Source organism: Mastacembelus armatus, chromosome 14 (assembly GCF_900324485.2).
Source record: "Mastacembelus armatus chromosome 14, fMasArm1.2, whole genome shotgun sequence".
In the NCBI taxonomy this organism is placed as follows: Eukaryota; Metazoa; Chordata; class Actinopteri; order Synbranchiformes; family Mastacembelidae; genus Mastacembelus; species Mastacembelus armatus.
In genome coordinates, this window is record NC_046646.1 from 1428467 (window position 1) to 1445690 (window position 17224).

The 17224-nt window shown below is 39.5% G+C and overlaps 1 protein-coding gene across 2 annotated transcripts in view; it reads left to right on the plus strand.

The window, feature by feature from the left end:
* igsf9bb (immunoglobulin superfamily, member 9Bb) overlaps positions 1-17224 on the plus strand; it is a 199357-nt gene that overhangs the window by 36170 nt on the left and 145963 nt on the right. For both annotated transcript variants that reach the window (XM_026328828.1, XM_026328829.1), the window contains exon 2: positions 12216-12407. In XM_026328828.1, coding sequence (XP_026184613.1) covers positions 12216-12407 — 192 coding nt within the window. The remainder of the gene's footprint in view (positions 1-12215; positions 12408-17224) is intronic.

Here is a 17224-nt window from a genome sequence, read left to right on the forward strand (position 1 = left end):
CAGGCTTCCAAATCAGTGATCCTCGCCTCCAAGGCTAACAGAACCTTACACTTATTACAGGTATCATTATCGCTAAAGGAGGCAGAGGAATAACTAACATGTGGCACACCGAGCAAGAAAGAGAGAGAGAGGGAGAGACCATGTTAGCTAAGCTAACTAGCTAGTTAAGCTAACCGGTAGGCTAACGAGCACTAAGTCAGGAAATAGCAATAAATACCGGTCAAAATAGAAAGGTACTTGACTTGTACTGGATGTAGCAGTTAATTAATTGTTTAGAGTTTAGCCAGTTGGTTTTTAGGTGTGTTAAAGTATAGCTAGTCTTTTGCTAGTCTGTAGATGAACTATACAACACACGCAACACGACACGCTTGCAAGACAAAAGTGATTCGCTTACCCGGAGAACAACACCAACAGGGGGCGCCAAATGACAGACCCTGCTTTCTTAAGCTTATTGAGTCTTTTGGCATTGGCCGTCTTCACCCTGCCAGTGTTAATTTCGTTGACGAAGTATTTTCGTTATAATTTTCGTCAACAACAAGTTTTCACTGATGGAAACGAGATGTTAACTAAATAAAAATTAAGTGATGATGACAAAAACTAAATAAAAATATATTGACATTTTCGTTGACTAATAAAAACGAGACGGAAATGTGAGTGAGGGACGTTTTTAGAAAAGATCCAATCAGAATTAATCGTCTTAGATGCACACACACATTTGAAAAGTAACTGATCCACCTAGTGATGCGGGATGCGGAAGTACACGACATCATCATAGCCTACACTGGGTTTCTGTCTGACTTAAACTATAATGAAATGGAAACAGCTGGGAGAAAACAAAGAGAAGATATATGGGTCAGTTTCACGTTCGATACAATGGCATTACTGCTAAATACAGTTTTTCTTTTAAATATTTTGGAGTTGCTCTTTTGCTTTAAAGAATGAAGAATGTCATATGCAAGTTATAAACAATGCATATCTAATTTTTGGTCTTTTATGGAAAGGCCATGTTCCATATATATTTAATGAAACTTGTTTTTCATTTCATTTTAATTTAGAATATTTTGTATATTACAATAGTTTAACTAAATTACACTTAAATTAAACCCAATATATTTTAGTCAGTGAAAACTGACTAAAATATATTATATCGTTGACGATATAATTAAAACGATATAAAATTATAACGAAAATACTTCGTCAACGAAATTAACACTGCTCAGCGCCCATGATGCTGATTGGTCTAGAGGGAGTCCTATGCTTCCTAAAATCCACCGCTAGCTCTTTCATCTTTGTGACGTTGAGTTGCAGGTGTTTTCATCCACACCACTCCACAAAGCTTTCTACTACACTCCTATACTCAGCCTCTTGACCTCTCCTAACCCTCATATTATCTTCAAATTTGGGTCAAATTTTGTTTTGACTGCTTATAAAGCATGAGATCACCAATTTTTTTGTTTCACCTTTTTAGTAAACTTGTTTCCAATATAATAATATAATATAATATAATATAATAACATATATTTTACACTTATTTTTTAATGTATAGTATGATAGACCTCATTTTTATAAAATGAAATAGAATTATGCCTAATTTTTGAGTAAAAAAAATCTGAAATTATTATTTTCACAATGGTTATGATCAGAGGCACACAAGTAGATGGAATATCACAGACTGGTATGTATCAAAGTTTAGTCAAGTCAACCATTAAAATTCTTTGAATGGCAGCAAATAGTCACACCTGTTCTCCCGGGTCAAATTGACCCATCTAGTTCGACTGTTTATTAAGCATAAAGTGTAAAGTGATCATACCATTCTGTGTTACATATAGCCAACATCATTCCAATTACCACTACCACTATTTTAAACTTCTTTGGTTTGGGGATTTCTGCCACGACAGGCACCAGAGACCTTATGACCACAGCTCCGAGCCACTACATCAACAATGTAGGTGGAGAACATGGTCCATTTGGACTCAATGTCCCCAGCCTCCCTTGGGATCTGATTGAAGCTCTCTCGGAGGTGGGAGTTGAAAACTTCTCTGGCAGAGGGTTCGGCCAAACATCCCCAACAGACCCTCACAATATGTTTAGGTCTGCCGAGTCTGTCCCATTTCCTCCTCCACCAGCGGATCCAACTCACACCAGGTGGTGATCAGTTGACAGCTCTGCCCCTCTCTTCACCCGAGTGTCCAAGACATATGGCCGAAGGTCAGATGACATGACCACAAAGCTGATCCTCGACCTCCGGCCTAGGGTGTCCTGGTGCCATGTGCACTGATGGACACCCTTATGCTTGAACATTGTGTTTGTTATGGGAAAACTGTGACTAGCACAGAATTCCAACAACAGAACACCACTCGGGTTCAAATTGGGAAGGCCATTCCTCCCAGTCACGCGCCTACAGGTTTCAATGTTGCTGCCCACGTAAGCATTGAAGTCCCCCAGCAGAATGATGGAGTCCCCAGTTGGAGCACCTTTCAGCACCCTTCCCAGAGACTCTAAAAAGGCCAGGTGCTCGACCTGTCGCTCGAGGCCTGTCCCTGACCTGAAGGCGCAGGGAAGCGACCCTTTCATTGAGCGGGGAAAACTCCAACACCTGGGAGCTATAAGCAAGCCCACACCAGCTCGCTGCCTCTTCTGCGAGCAACTCCAGAGTAGATTCCAGCCCCTCTCAAGGAGTTGGGTTCCAGAGCCCAGGCTGTGCGTGGAGGTGAGCCTGACTATTTCTAGTTGGTACCACTCAACCTCACACACAAGCCCAGGCTCCTTCCCCCCCAGCGAGGTGACATTCCATGGCCCTAGAGCCAGTTTCAGCATCCAGGGATCGGGTCGTCGAGGTCCCCCGCCTTCATATGTGGACTTTATGCTATCAGCACAAGAAAAAGCATATCTTGTTGGCCCACGGGGCCTCCTCTCCCTCTCTGCATCCAACATATGCCGTCGTTCACTTGGAGGAAGGGAGGACCAGAGAACATTGCCATCTTGGGATTGGAAAAAATTTTCAACTTCAGCAGGGTTCTCTTCATCACTTGATTCCTCAGTTGGAGTAAAATCTTAATCAATTTCAGTGATGTTCCCTTCCTCTGAGACACGTCCTCCTCTTCTTCTACAGGTTCTTCCTCATCTCTCTCATCCTCCGCAGGGCTCAAAGGAGGTCAAGAGGCTGTGATACAGTGTTCTCTTCGTTATGCTGTCTCAGAGTGAAATGTGAAATGCCCCAAGGATGCTTTTTTTTGTTTATTGTTATCTTGTCACCAAATGGGGAAAGGCATATCAAAAGTCTGTTAAAAGGTGTAAAATTTGTAACATGTTTACAAATCTATAGCTTGTGTTGCAAAATGCAAAAGCCCAGTGCTTTGAAGTGTGTGTGTGTGTGTGTGTGTGTGTGTGTGTGTGTGTAGCCCCATGAAGGTAGATCAGAAGTTGTGAGCAAATCAGATTTACACATCTGTACCTTTGAAGTTGTGTGTGTGTGTGTGTTAGAGGTCATTCCGGGGTTGGGGTGTGCGCAATAATGTATATATAGTATGTAACCCGTTGTACCACTAAATGTGGGTTGACCCAGGAAGACAACAGACAAAATAACACACATAATTCAACAAAAATGGTCATAATTAATTTTACTTGCAAAGAACATATTGGGAACCATCCATGTTATTTTTAGTCAATTATATGAAACAAAACCAAAATTATGACATATGAACTTTTGAAAATGGGTCAAATTGACCCAAAGACAACAGGAGGGCTAATACAATGGCAGTCAATGGCAGGGAATTTCTGAAGCTGGCAGGACTGTGAGCAGTCTCTGAAGTCTGATGTGTAGAGTGTGAACAGAAAGGGAGACAGGACTGTTTCCTGAGGGGCCCCTGTGCTGCTCACTATAATATCTGACAAGGTGTTCTGCAGCCTCACACACTGTGGTCGACCTGTTAGGTAGTTGATAATCCAGGTCACCAGAGGATCCTCCACTTGCATGTCCAGCAGCTTATCACTGAGCAGAGCAGGTCGTATAGCATTGAAAGCACTGGAAAAGTCAAAACTCAAGACTCTAACGGTGCTACCTGCTTCCTCAAGGTGGGTGTATGCTCTGTTCAGCAGGAAGATGATAGCATATACTCTACTCCAGTATAGTGGTGGTAAGCAAACTGCAGGGCGTCCAGAGAGGATTCAGCTGTTGTTCTTAGGTGCTTCAGGACCAACATCTCCAGCAACTTCATGACATCTGAAGTTAGCGCCATTGGCCTCTAGTGATTGTGTTTGGATGTACTCGGGGGGGGGGGGGGTGTCAGAAGCCATATTGTCAAACCTGTTAAAAAACAGATCAATGGCTACATGTAGGTCTCCCACTATCACCTGGTCAGTTCTTCTTCCATGGCTGTCTCATGTTATTTTGTGTGAGTTTACTCTCTAGGTCTAGCTAATCCTCTAGCACACTAAACAACAATTAGCTTCAGATGTTTGCTATATGGTACCTCTTGATGTGTTACTGAATGAGATGCAAACTGTGCAGTCCTTTACTGTTGAAGTGCTACAGTGGAGAATTGCAGAGCATTCAAAATTAATGCTTTTGACTAAACAATGGATATATCTTTCTGTAAAGGCAAACTGAAACTGTAAAGAATAAGTACAAGAATAAATAACAGTTTAGTTTTATAATGAGTAGTTATATTCTAAAAATGAGAACATGCAAACTCCAGACAATAGGCCCCGGTTGGCCAGTCAGTTAGAACACAGAACCCTTTTGCTGTGAGGTGACAGTGCTAACCACTGATAGGATACCTCTGTCCATTAATGAGCTGATCACCAATCTAACCACCTCTATCAGGAAAACTGTGTACAGTTAGATTATAGACCAAGCTATACTGGCACTATAGCAAATAATTGCTCATCACAAACATTTTGATTAAGCTCATGAACTCATGATAAACATTTGAAATACAGCCTCTACTTATATAGCTATTACTGGAGGTTTTGACCATATGTGCCCCTAACGTGGAGTGAATCTCCATGTTAAGCTTTTTCAAATTTTTGAATGTTTGATTCTGATGGCTCAGTGAAGATGAGAAAAATATTGTATTTGAGTGTTGTGGGATTGTATGACATTTAATATGGTTTTATTGTGGATTGTGAAGTTTGTGTCTTGATGGTAGGGCTCAGAGTCAGATACTAAGTAATAGTTTTCTGCTACTGTAATAATGAGCATTACTGAGCAATACTGAGCAGACTTTGTGGCTAAGAGCACCAGTTAGATTTATTTGTTTTTATTATTTAGATGCATTATTAACTGTTATGCCTTCTTTGTCAAACTGACATGTTTCAATCTGAAAGGTCTTTGATTTCCAAATGATGAGCAACAGTAGTAACCTAGAATTAGGTCGTTTCTCACCTTTTGGTGTAGCATTAGTGTTTTATGCCAGGCTGACATATCTGCAGGTAGCAGCACAAGGTGATGAACTCAAATGAACAGTGAAATTTCCTTTCCTTTTTCCTTTTGTAGGCAAAATGTTTTGACTATTTGATGTTGCTTTCTGTTTTTCTTCTTAAATTAAAATTTTCTTGCAAGATGTATTTGCATAACAAATATGCTGTAGTTTGTGTGGTTTTGCTCCTTTTGCTTTATTGATCTAAAATTGTGATGTACTATATTTTCTGGACTATAAGTCACACTTTTTTTATTCCTCTGGTTTGTCCTGTGACTTATACAGCGAAGCAACTTATATGTGTATATTTACAGTCATTGTGTCAAGTAGTCACTAGCATTAGATGACACTCTTGACTCAACTGAAGAAAATATTATACCACTGAAAAGTACAAACGTTTATGTTCACCCTAAACTCTAACTCCTAGTGTATAACACAAGTGAAAAGAAATAGCTATACTGCAGACTTCTGTGTGCAAGAAATAAAGTCTGCAGCTGAAACACAGTCTGGACTGAGTGTCGACATTCAGACAACTTGAGAGAGGAGGAGGACACGCTGCTTCATCTCCACCCACCCCGATGTTGGCGCCGTTTAACACAGATGAATGAATATCGTAATGCACTTCTGCTTGTTGTTATGCCTAGCCTACATTTTTCATAGGCTATTTTAGACTATAGTACTAAGTATAGACTACTTAGTATAATTAGAAATGTGATTTATCCTCCAGTGTGACTTATAGCCTGGAAAATACAGTACTTGGCTTAGAAATCACACAAGGGGACAGAAGCACTTCTAATGCTACTTTGCTGCTTTTTAATCATTCCCTCTTTAGAATTTTTTAAATTTTGCTCAGTTACTGCTATGTTTTATTACTACTCTGTTTTAAGTACCTCCTTTTTATAAATCAGTAATTTGCTTGTTTTTCTTCTACTGGGAGTAAAATCTGGTGAATGAATGAGTCATTAGAGTTCTGCAAACCTCAGCATTTAACGTAAGGCAAATACACCTTAGTATCAACTAAAACAGCTATTTGCTACTCGCCACTTCGAGCTTACTATAGCCCTGTAGCCACTGCAAACCTTTGAGGCCCAAGATTTAAGTGTCAAGATTTTGTTTGCAAATGTTAATAAAGTTTAGAGATCATGTGGCAGAAGAATGAGGTTTGTTAACTGCCAATAAGTCAGCTTTTACACTCAAACTTTTACTGTGTTACTCGATCTGTTACTCCACCACTTCTGGCTAGACTGAAATGCCTCATTTTGTAAAGACATCCATCCGACCCTGAATTCTAATGATGTTGGTGGTTCCCTGGCTTTTAGTCTGGTATTACCATCTGATTGATTAACTGTGGTTGAGGTTGAAATGTCTCATCAACTACTGGAGGGGTTGCCAAGAAATTTAGCACAGACAGTCATGTCTCCTTCAGGATGAAATGTATTAACATTCGTGATCCCTTGAGATTTTCTTTAGCATCAGCATCCTTTCAAAATTTTGAATTTGCAAAATGCATTCTAGTTCACTGTAATTGTGGACATTACATCAGCTTTGTCATTAAGAGTATGTTAGCATTTAAAGTGCTGCTGTGGAACCTCACAGAGCTGCTAGCTAGTGATTGAGATGTTTCAGAGAGAAAAATCTGGTGAAACAGAAATGAATGTTAGGTGTTTTGGTGACTCATGCAGAGAACCCCCAGATTAAAGCCTCAAGATTTTGTTTGCAGATGGTGATGAACTTTTGCCTAATGACAGAAGAAGACACATTCTAAGACATTTTACATTTACATTAAGTAGTTTGTACTGGTTTATGTAAATTGATTGAAGGCAATCCTGTGATATGCAAGATGAATAGTAAAGTTCAAAAAGGTATATTTCAGAATGTTACTGTGTATTATATGCTCCCGATGCACTGTATACCTTATTGATTAGTGTACTTACTGGCAGCATTATTAATGCCTTTGTTAATTTCCCAGGGCCGTCTTTTTATTCCAGTCACAATATGTTCAACTTTGCAATAGGATACAGGAATAACAAGATGTATGATAATGCACTGCCCTTGCAATAGTCATCAATAATTTATGTCGTATTGTATACAAATCTTTTTGATTTTTCATTTTGGTTGACACTTAGCAGTGAAGGCCCCTTGTCACTGGTAGAAGAGCCAGGGGACCAGCTGAGAAAAGGACAGGGGGAAGCTTGAGTATGTTTCACGTGCCAAAGCAGAGTCTCAGCTGAAATTCTATGTTTGAGTGCGTTGTATCTGTGTGGAAATGCAACAGACTTATTTAGTGCATCTCATAGACTCATCATGCAAAGTCTCATTTGTCACCTTGTATAAAAATAGAAATGCAGGTTTCTGTGAGACTTTGGCATGAAAAAAAGCCAGAATGCACTGACACATAGGCTGCGTCCGAAATCACATACTTCCCTTCTATATAAATACATTTTTACTCAAATGTAGTACCTATAAGATAGTTTGCGATTTCAGATGCACCCATAGGATATATATGCACTCATATATCCTCTGCTATACCATCACATAACGCTGTTTATTTTTGACACCCCCAGACCCGCAAACAAACTTGGCTGGAAAAGTATGAAATATATTTTATTTGAAATAGATTTCCAGTTGCTAAATTACTCTATTAGTCCTTGAACTAGTAGAGAGGAAGAGAGCCATCAGTGACTGAACCAGTTTAAAATAGCTGCTGTAAAAGGAAGACTCATTGTTATTCACAGCTATCTGTGAGAATGAAAACAGACTGGACAATGTTATATCCTTCATATTGTCTTAATGATGGATACATTTTTGCTTTTGGAGTCTGTAAATTTATTCACAGTTGCCTATGTGTGTATGTGTGTGTGGGTGTGTGGGTGAGAGAGGGTGTGTACTGCGGTGGTTATACCTTGCGATGGTGCCCTCCCCTGGGTCTTTGATTGTAAATGAGCTATGAGCTAAACCCTTATGGATTGTATGAGTGGTGGGTGCTTCTTTGCTTGTGTCTTGTGCTCTCTCATTCCCTCTTCGTCTCATTAGTTATAAACAGTGAAGTCATGCCTTCCAAGGGGCCTGTTTTTCTGCTATCCGCGATGATGTCACCAGCAGCCAATCAACACGTAGTGCTGCTGGAGGTAGTGAGTGCACATATGTGTGTGTGTGCGTGACGGTTTGGAGTGGAGAAGGGAGGGGTTCACCATTGGGAAAAGCACACTTGCTCGGTTATTATCTGGCTCTGTTGGCAAGCACATGCATGCATATCAAATGAGGAATCCTAAGGCTTCTTCTGATACACACAGTCTCTAACATATACTGTGATATATGTAACATATAGATGCTCATTATATACCATGTGCACATACATGAGGTTACTGGTATATAATGTATGCCCCTGGAAATTCTAGGCATATAAAAGGTTATACTTACTTTATAATGATATACCCCATAGATACTCCATATTATGTGTGTTTCGCAAGTGACTCCAGTGCTGGGTTGAAATAGTTAATGTGTGCTGTGCCTTCCAACTCAGGATTAGGGGAAACACAGCTATTGTTGAATGTTGATTTATGTTTCACTTTGAATCTCCAAATATTGTTATCCCATTGGTCTGACATTCACAATTAGGCCCATTTATAATATAAACATTTGATCTTTACTGCAAAACCTGGACAATTTGTTGCTTTTCATACTGACCTCATCTCAAGGTGACTGCTTTAAGGCAGCCTTTATATGCTTTAAAAGGCTTATGCTGTCAAGTCAAGATGGATCATTTGGGTTAACACTGCATAACACTGAAAAGACATGCAAATATAACAGCTATGCAATTTGCTGGGACTGTTCCACAATGAACATTTTCTGGTAAAATGGAGAAACATTAAATATTGAGATTCCGCCTCAGCAGAATGTCATCCTTTGACTTACCTTGTTTCCAGCAAACTACTTTTCCTGTTTCTTGCTGTTATACACTGCACCTTTGCTGAATGAAATGTTGCTGTTGTTACAGCTTAGACTAGGATAGGTCAAAACATTACTGTCTTACACTCACATCCTGTTATCAGTTATTGTTTGTTTTTTGTGTTGAGCACTTCTAGTGCATGTGTTATTGCACCATTCCATTTTTCTCCACTAAAGCTCTGACTGAATACATCTTTTTCTTAATTTATATTGTCATTATGCCTATTCTTTTGACAGTTGGTTGAGTATTTTTAAGAATAATTTAGTTTTTTTTAATATCCTGCTAATAGATGCTCACAGAGGTCATGATACATTAACACTGATTTAATGAGTGTCTTTTGAATTTTTATTATTCCTCGATTCTTTATGTTCATGCTAACATGAAAAGTACAGCTACAGGCCCTAATGCTCAATTCTATTGTTGATGGTTCACCTTCATGTATTAAGTGAAATCCTACTTTGCATGTGAACACTGTTGTGATGTTAAACTGCCATCATGTGGAGTTTTAACTGACATGGGGGCCACATGCATACAAGAACAACACTGCCATTTGTGCCATATCAAAATTTCCAAAATGTAACCTACAAGACTGAAGATTGTGTGCAAATTTGACAGAAAGCAGTGGTGCATTTTAAAGGGAAACGGTAATTACACCAGATATTTATTTGATGCATATTTTTCACGTTAATGCACTTTGTATGAAGTTAATTGATGAACTAATCATTACATTGTCATAATATCATTATCATTATCAGGACATTTTTGATCTGACTTTATATTTTGTGCCTAAAACATTTGCGCAGTACAGTATATTATTGTAAATCAAACACCAAAATAGTGATATTAATATTGATGAAGTATTGATCTAGCTTTACTACAACACACATATAGCACAAGCCCCTTAAGTATAAATTAAACTTTGTACTCCTCGTAATCAATTTCCATTGCATGGGCTTACTTCTGTCTAGGCAGCCATTTTTTTGCCAAATATCTTAGATTTAGCTAAAGCTTCAGTTCATTATCTTTGAACTTTGAAGTAATAATAGTCCTGTTGGTTAGTGTAGGAGCCAAAACTCATATTTGATTGGGTTATACTTACTTTATCTCTTCTGTCCTGTGCAAGTCGCCATCTCGCCTCCCTCTAGTGGTCGAGTGGCCCTCTATTCCATATATGCAGGTGATGCTACTGGAGAGGGTGTGTCTGGAGCAGGAAGTAATGGTCTTTGGCCAAACAACTAAGAAGAACCTGAAACTGAATTTTTTTTATGTCAATAATTACTCCATAACACAAGATGTTAATGTAAACAACTGACCAATCAGGTGCCTCCTTTAATCTATGTTGCCTCGTTCCACCCCTACACATTATGGCTTTAGGCTACTCGTCCCTCTGTGGTAGGAATGATTTGCCACTGCTTGGACATTTAAGGACAGTGTAGAAAAATCTCATTTTATATGTAGAATTAATTGTGTAAAACAAATATTGTTATTTAGCCCTTATGGTTAAGGCCAGATCGGATTGAGGTTGGAGCTTTTGCGGCTCTCTCCAAGGGGCGTGTACATTCAATAAGCTTGCTGCTGATTGGCTCAATGGTCATCATGGGAACATTCTCTAGACTCTGCCTTATTGGTCAAATATGGTACTTCTGGCTCCACAAAAGCAGCACGTCCATAACAGGTAAAAATGGCAACTGAATTGCCTTCATTCTTGCGGTGCATAACTTGGGTGACATCACATTGTATAGGTCCACCCCCTATACACTGTCAATGGTAAAGACGCACATTGATGTATTGCTACATCATCAACATCAATCCATGACTTTGCAGATGGAGATGAAGTCTTGTTAGTTCCTTGTGTACACATTACTGTTGAGGTTTTACTTTCAATAGTGAGAGGCAAGGCAGGCAGTAGACTATCATTTGTTTTCCCCGTCTTCATATGAGCCAAGCCAATCCATTTATCTGCAGTGGGGCAGGCTTTATGCGTGACTTGTTCATTAATTTTTCTCAATGACAGTCCTCAGTCTTTCTACAACTGGTTTTTACTGGTGTTTACTCCATTCAAAAATATCCACAGATCTGGTGATAACACCATGTATTCTCATGTTATTACAACAAGATGACAACAGTCATTCCCTAGCGTCTCTACTCTAAAGTCCTGTATATACTCTGTTAGAACAGAGAAATTTGTACGTTTTCTCGAGGTGGTGAGAACAAGAACAAAGTTAGTTCTCGCCAGGACATTTCATACTCCATGAGAAATTCAAGTGCAGAACTCATGGGAAGTCCCTTCCACTGCAACACGTCATGCGTGCTAAGCATTGTGGGAATCTGACAGCACCTACAATACTGCGGATAAGATATCGGATATCGCCATGTTTTACGACAGACATTCTCCACCATACACAACATAATGCCGCTTTCTGCATTAACCATGCCCAGAGTTAGTCTGGCTGGCCAGGCTAATCATTTGTGTGCAGAAAAACAGATCTGCCTTCCTGACTTGCTTGCAGGTCATAGAGGGACACCATGTGATATTTCAGTTTTTCTTTTTTAATAAATTTGCAAAAATTTCTACATTTCTGTTTTTTTCTGTCAAGATGGGGTGCTGAGTGTACATTGAGAAATAAAATGAACTTTTTTGATTTTGGCAAATTGCTGCAATGACACAGAGTGAAACATTTAAAGGGGTCTGAATACTTTCCGTACCCACTGTATATGTGAGAAGATAAAAATTTGAAAATAACTATAAGAACTACTGAAAAGCATTAAAACTTTAATGTTAAAATTGAATATTGAAACATTGTGTGTAGATTGCCCTTGCTGATGTGTGCATCCTGCTTCCCCAGGTGCCCACGGAGTGCGAGAGGAGCCCCAGTTTGTGACAGCACGTGCAGGAGAAAACGTTATTCTGGGATGTGACGTATCCCACCCTCTGAACGGCCAGCCCTATGTGGTGGAGTGGTTCAAGTATGGAATGCCCATACCCTTCTTCATCAACTTTCGTTTCTATCCTCCTCATGTGGACCCGGAATATGCTGGTAAGATAATGGGTGCTCTTACTTTCAGACTTGAAACAGTAACTGCTGCTGACATCTCTGGTTTGCTGTTGGCTCTGGTCAAAAATGTGCTCTGCTGCACCACACCCAAACATTGACGCTATGGTAAGATGCCAAGATTTCTATGCTGTTGCACATAAGATGAAAAGTTAAAAGTATAAGAGATCAGAAAAACAAAATACTGTATATCAAAACTTGGAAGCAAATTATTGTCTAGCATGCATGCATGATGTTGAGACTACCTCCAGTGAGCATACTGAGAATGTTTACTGCAGCTGATGTCTGAGACATCTTTTCTTGTCTTTGTTAAGATTTGGGTTTTTAGGTTTGAGCTCAAGAGAAAAGCAGGAGGATTGAGTTCTTGGTTTTTATTTTTTTGGTATTACAAGATAATGACTGAGGTAGAGGGTTAAGGTCAGGCAGATCAGGAACGGACAAACAGAAAACAGGAGTTCACAACAAAAACCACACTCCCTTTCTCAAAATCAAATGTCTTTTCTTGGTTGCATAAGCCTCCCATATGAAATCCAAATGTCCAAAAAACACAAAATCAAAATACCAATTCATATACTTTACAGTAGTTTAGGCATTCAGCGCTCAGGTTAGGTCCTCATGATGCAGCTTCTACGTTTTGGTCAGGTTTTGGGTCTTCAGGCATCAATTCTTGGTTAGGTAGCATCAGGCAGGGCTGAATTGTAAGGACCATAAGATACCGTCACAATCTGGCTGCAGATTTGCAGACACAGGTGAAATTAATCAAAACTAATTAAATCAAGTTGCAAAATCTAACTAAAGGAGTAGAGGAAATGAAATATCAAAATAAGAGTTCAGAGCAGGAAGTCCAAAAACCAGGATCCTGACAGTCTTTAATTCAATTCAATTTAATTCAATTCAAAATTTTATTCATATGTGGTTGTACAATAGTTGGGAAATGCAAGTTTAAAGTAAGAAAGTATGTTTTGAGTTTGAATTTAAACGATGGGAGTGTGGGCACCATTCGAATTGATGCTGGTGATGAATTCCATATTTTAGGGCCTGCAATCGCAAAGGCATGGTCACCATGTTTTTTTAGCCTCGACCTCTGAACACAGAGCAATCCTATACTTAATGACCTAAGTGTTCTAGACAGGGATAGACCATGTAAGGCTTTAAAAACAAAAAGTTAAATTTTACATTAAATTCTTCGACTAATGGGTAAACAATGTAAGGAGGACAGAATGGGTGAGATGTGGTCGAATTTTACTAGTCAGCAGCCTGGCAGCAGAATTTAGAACCAGTTGAAGGCGACCGATAGAGCATTGGGTTATTCCATAGTATAGGGAATTGCAGTAATCGAGGCGTAAGATAATGACTGCATGGATGATAATTTCAAAATTTTTTGCTGACAAAATAGGCTTGACCCTCGCAAGATGACATTGATGGAAAAAAGAGAGTTGATTACAACAGAGTTGATTTGTTTGTCAAATTTAAGTTCTGAGTGAAACAGTACGCAGCGATTTCTAGCATATGGAGTGGAAAAGGGATTCAGGTCACCCAGATCTAATTTGCTAAGGTCGTAGGACTTACTTGGGCCAAACAGTATGACTGTAGACAGGCTAATAAAGTTTTTATGGAGCTTGTATCATTTTGTCTAAGTGGAAGATATAGCTGGGTATTGCCTGTGTATAAGTGATATGATACTCCATATTTTGAAAAGAATGGATCCTTGTGGGACGCCACAAGAGAGATGAATAGCTGTATTTGCCGATACAGACGGAGAACATCTTGTTGGTTAGAAATGACTGAAACCACTTGAGAACAGTGCCCTGAAAGCCTAAAAGATTTTGCAATTGAGAAATGAGAATAGAATGGTCAATCATATCAAATGCTGAGCTGAGGTCTAAAAGGACCAGGGCAACAGCATTCCCAGTATCTGTGGCTAGCAAGATGTCATTGGTGACCTTGAGTAGAGCAGATTCAGTGCTGTGTAATTTTCTGAAACCCAATTGAAATGAGTCATAGAATAAATTTGAATCTAGGAAAGAGTGCAGTTGAGTAAATACAATCCTTTCCAGAATTTTTTTAAATGAAAGGCAGGTTGTAGATTGGTCTGTTGGATATGTCAAGATTTGTTTTTTTCAGGAGCGGAGTGACAGAGGCATATTTTAGGCAATTAGGAAACACCCCAATTTTCAAACAAAAGTTAATAAATACCAGGAGATCAGGTCCAACGATATTGGCAGTTTATTTGAGAAACTGTGATGGCATGCTATCATAAGAACAGTGGGTAGGTTTCAAATGAGCAATAGCATTTTTACATGTTTGAAGAGAGATGGAGTTGAAGGAGCTCCAGGTAGTGGAACATCTAGGCTTATCTGAGAAGCAGAGATGACTGTGTTGGGACATGTACTACACCTGTTTCCCCCCGAGTTGGTTTATTTGAAGAGATCAGTTAGTAGCCTATTGAAGATTCTATACTTTTATTGTTTCCACAGGAAATCAGTGACAAATACATGAGCAAATACAGTCAGATATATCTGGAGTTCTGTGGCATGCATGCATCTAATGCATGCAGCCACAGAACTGAAAACAAGGAAACACAGTGGTTATATAGTCTGATTACGCCCTTCTCAACTGAAACCCTTGCTGCTCAGCTCGTTCCCATATATGGCCTTTACATCAGTGTATGCTCAATAATATTTCACCTCCTATATATTCAATTCAATTCAATTCAATTCAATTTTATTTGTATAGCGCCAAATCACAATACAAATCATCTCAAGGCACTTTACAAAAACTAAAACTAAAAACCCAACAATTCCCTTATGAGCAAGCACTTGGCGACAGTGGAGAGGAAAAAACTCCCTTTAACGGAAGAAAAAAACCTCCAGCAGAACCGGGCTCAGTTTGGGCGGCCATCTGCCTCGACCGGTTGGGGTGAGTGGATAGAGCAGAGAGAAAAGAACAGCAACAATAAACAACAAATAGACACTGCAAGTTGGTGGGGCCAGTAACTGCACATCAGCGATAAACAGCTCCAGGACCAGGGACACCTGCAGAAGGTACAGAGAGAGAGAGAGAGAGAGGGAGGGAGAGAGCACAAACTAGGGGAGAGAGAGAGCACAAGGTTAGTAACATTCAATGGTGGAATATACATGAGGTGGGAGAGAAGGGGGGGGGGGGACTAACTAAGGGATGGTTCAGGGTTGCCTGAAGCCAGCCCTAACTATATGCTTTGTCAAAGAGGAAGGTTTTAAGTCTAGCCTTAAAAGTACAGAGAGTGTCTGCCTCCTGAACCCAGGCTGAGAGCTGGTTCCACAGGAGAGGAGCTTGATAGCTAAAGGCTCTGCCTCCCATTCTGCTTTTGAGAACTCTGGGAACCACAAGTAGGCCTGCACTCTGAGAGCGAAGTGGTCTATTGGGATAATATGGTACTATGAGGTCTTTAAGGTATGAAGGAGCTTGATTATGAAGGGATTTGTATGTGAGAAGAAGGATTTTAAATTCTATTCTATATTTTACAGGGAGCCAATGAAGAGAAGCCAATATAGGAGAAATATGATCTCTCTTGCTAGTTCCTGTCAGGACTCTGGCTGCGGCATTCTGGATTAATTGGAGGCTTTTTATTAAGATATTAGGACATCCAGATAGTAATGAGTTACAGTAATCTAGCCTTGAGGAAACAAATGCATGGACTAGTTTTTCTGCATCATTTTGAGACAGGATGTTCCTAATTTTGGAAATGTTGCGCAGGTGAAAGAATGCAGTTCTAGAAATTTGTTTTATGTGTGAGTTAAAGGACATGTCCTGGTCAAAAATAACTCCAAGGTTTTTTACAGTAGTGCTGGAGGCCAGGGCTATGCCATCTAGAGTAGCTATAATTTTAGAAAAGTTATTTCTGAGATTTTTAGGCCCAAATATAATGACTTCTGTTTTCTTCGAGTTTAAAAGTAAAAAGTTACTGGTCATCCAAGCCTTTATGTCAGTTAGACAGGCTTGAAGTCTGGTTAACTGGTTTGTGTTAACAGGTTTAATAGATAGATATAACTGAGTGTCATCCGCATAGCAGTGGTAATTAATAGAGTGCTTCCTAATGATATATCCTAAAGGAAGCATGTACAGGGTGAACAGAATCGGTCCTAGCACAGAACCTTGTGGAACTCCATAACTAACTTTTGTTCGTTTGGAAGGTTCATCATGGACATGAACAAACTGGAATCTGTCCGATAAATAGGATTGGAACCACTTTAACGCTGTTCCTCTGATACCAATCACATGCTCCAGTCTCTGTAATAAGATGTTGTGGTCAATGGTGTCGAATGCTGCACTAAGGTCTAGGAGGACAAGTATCGAAACAAGTCCATTATCTGAGGCTAAGAGAAGATCGTTGGTAACTTTCAACAGTGCTGTTTCTGTACTATGATGTGCTCTAAATCCTGATTGGAAATCTTCAAATAGTTCATTCCTGTGTAAGTGGTCTGATAGCTGCTTAGCAACAGCTTTTTCTAGGATTTTAGAAATAAATGGCAAGTTGGATATTGGTCTATAATTAGCCAAGACTCCTGGATCAAGACTAGGCTTTTTGAGTAAAGGTTTGATTACTGCAGTCTTAAAGGCCTGTGGTACGTAGCCTGATACTAGAGATAAATTTACCAAGTCCAATAAAGATGAGTTCATTAATGGCAGGGTGCCTTTAAGCAGTCTAGTCGGGATGGGGTCCAAGAGACACGTTGATGATTTCGATGAAGCAACTACTGATGTAAATTCAGAGAGATCTATAGGAGAGAAGCAGTCTAAACATAACTGAGGTCCTACAGATG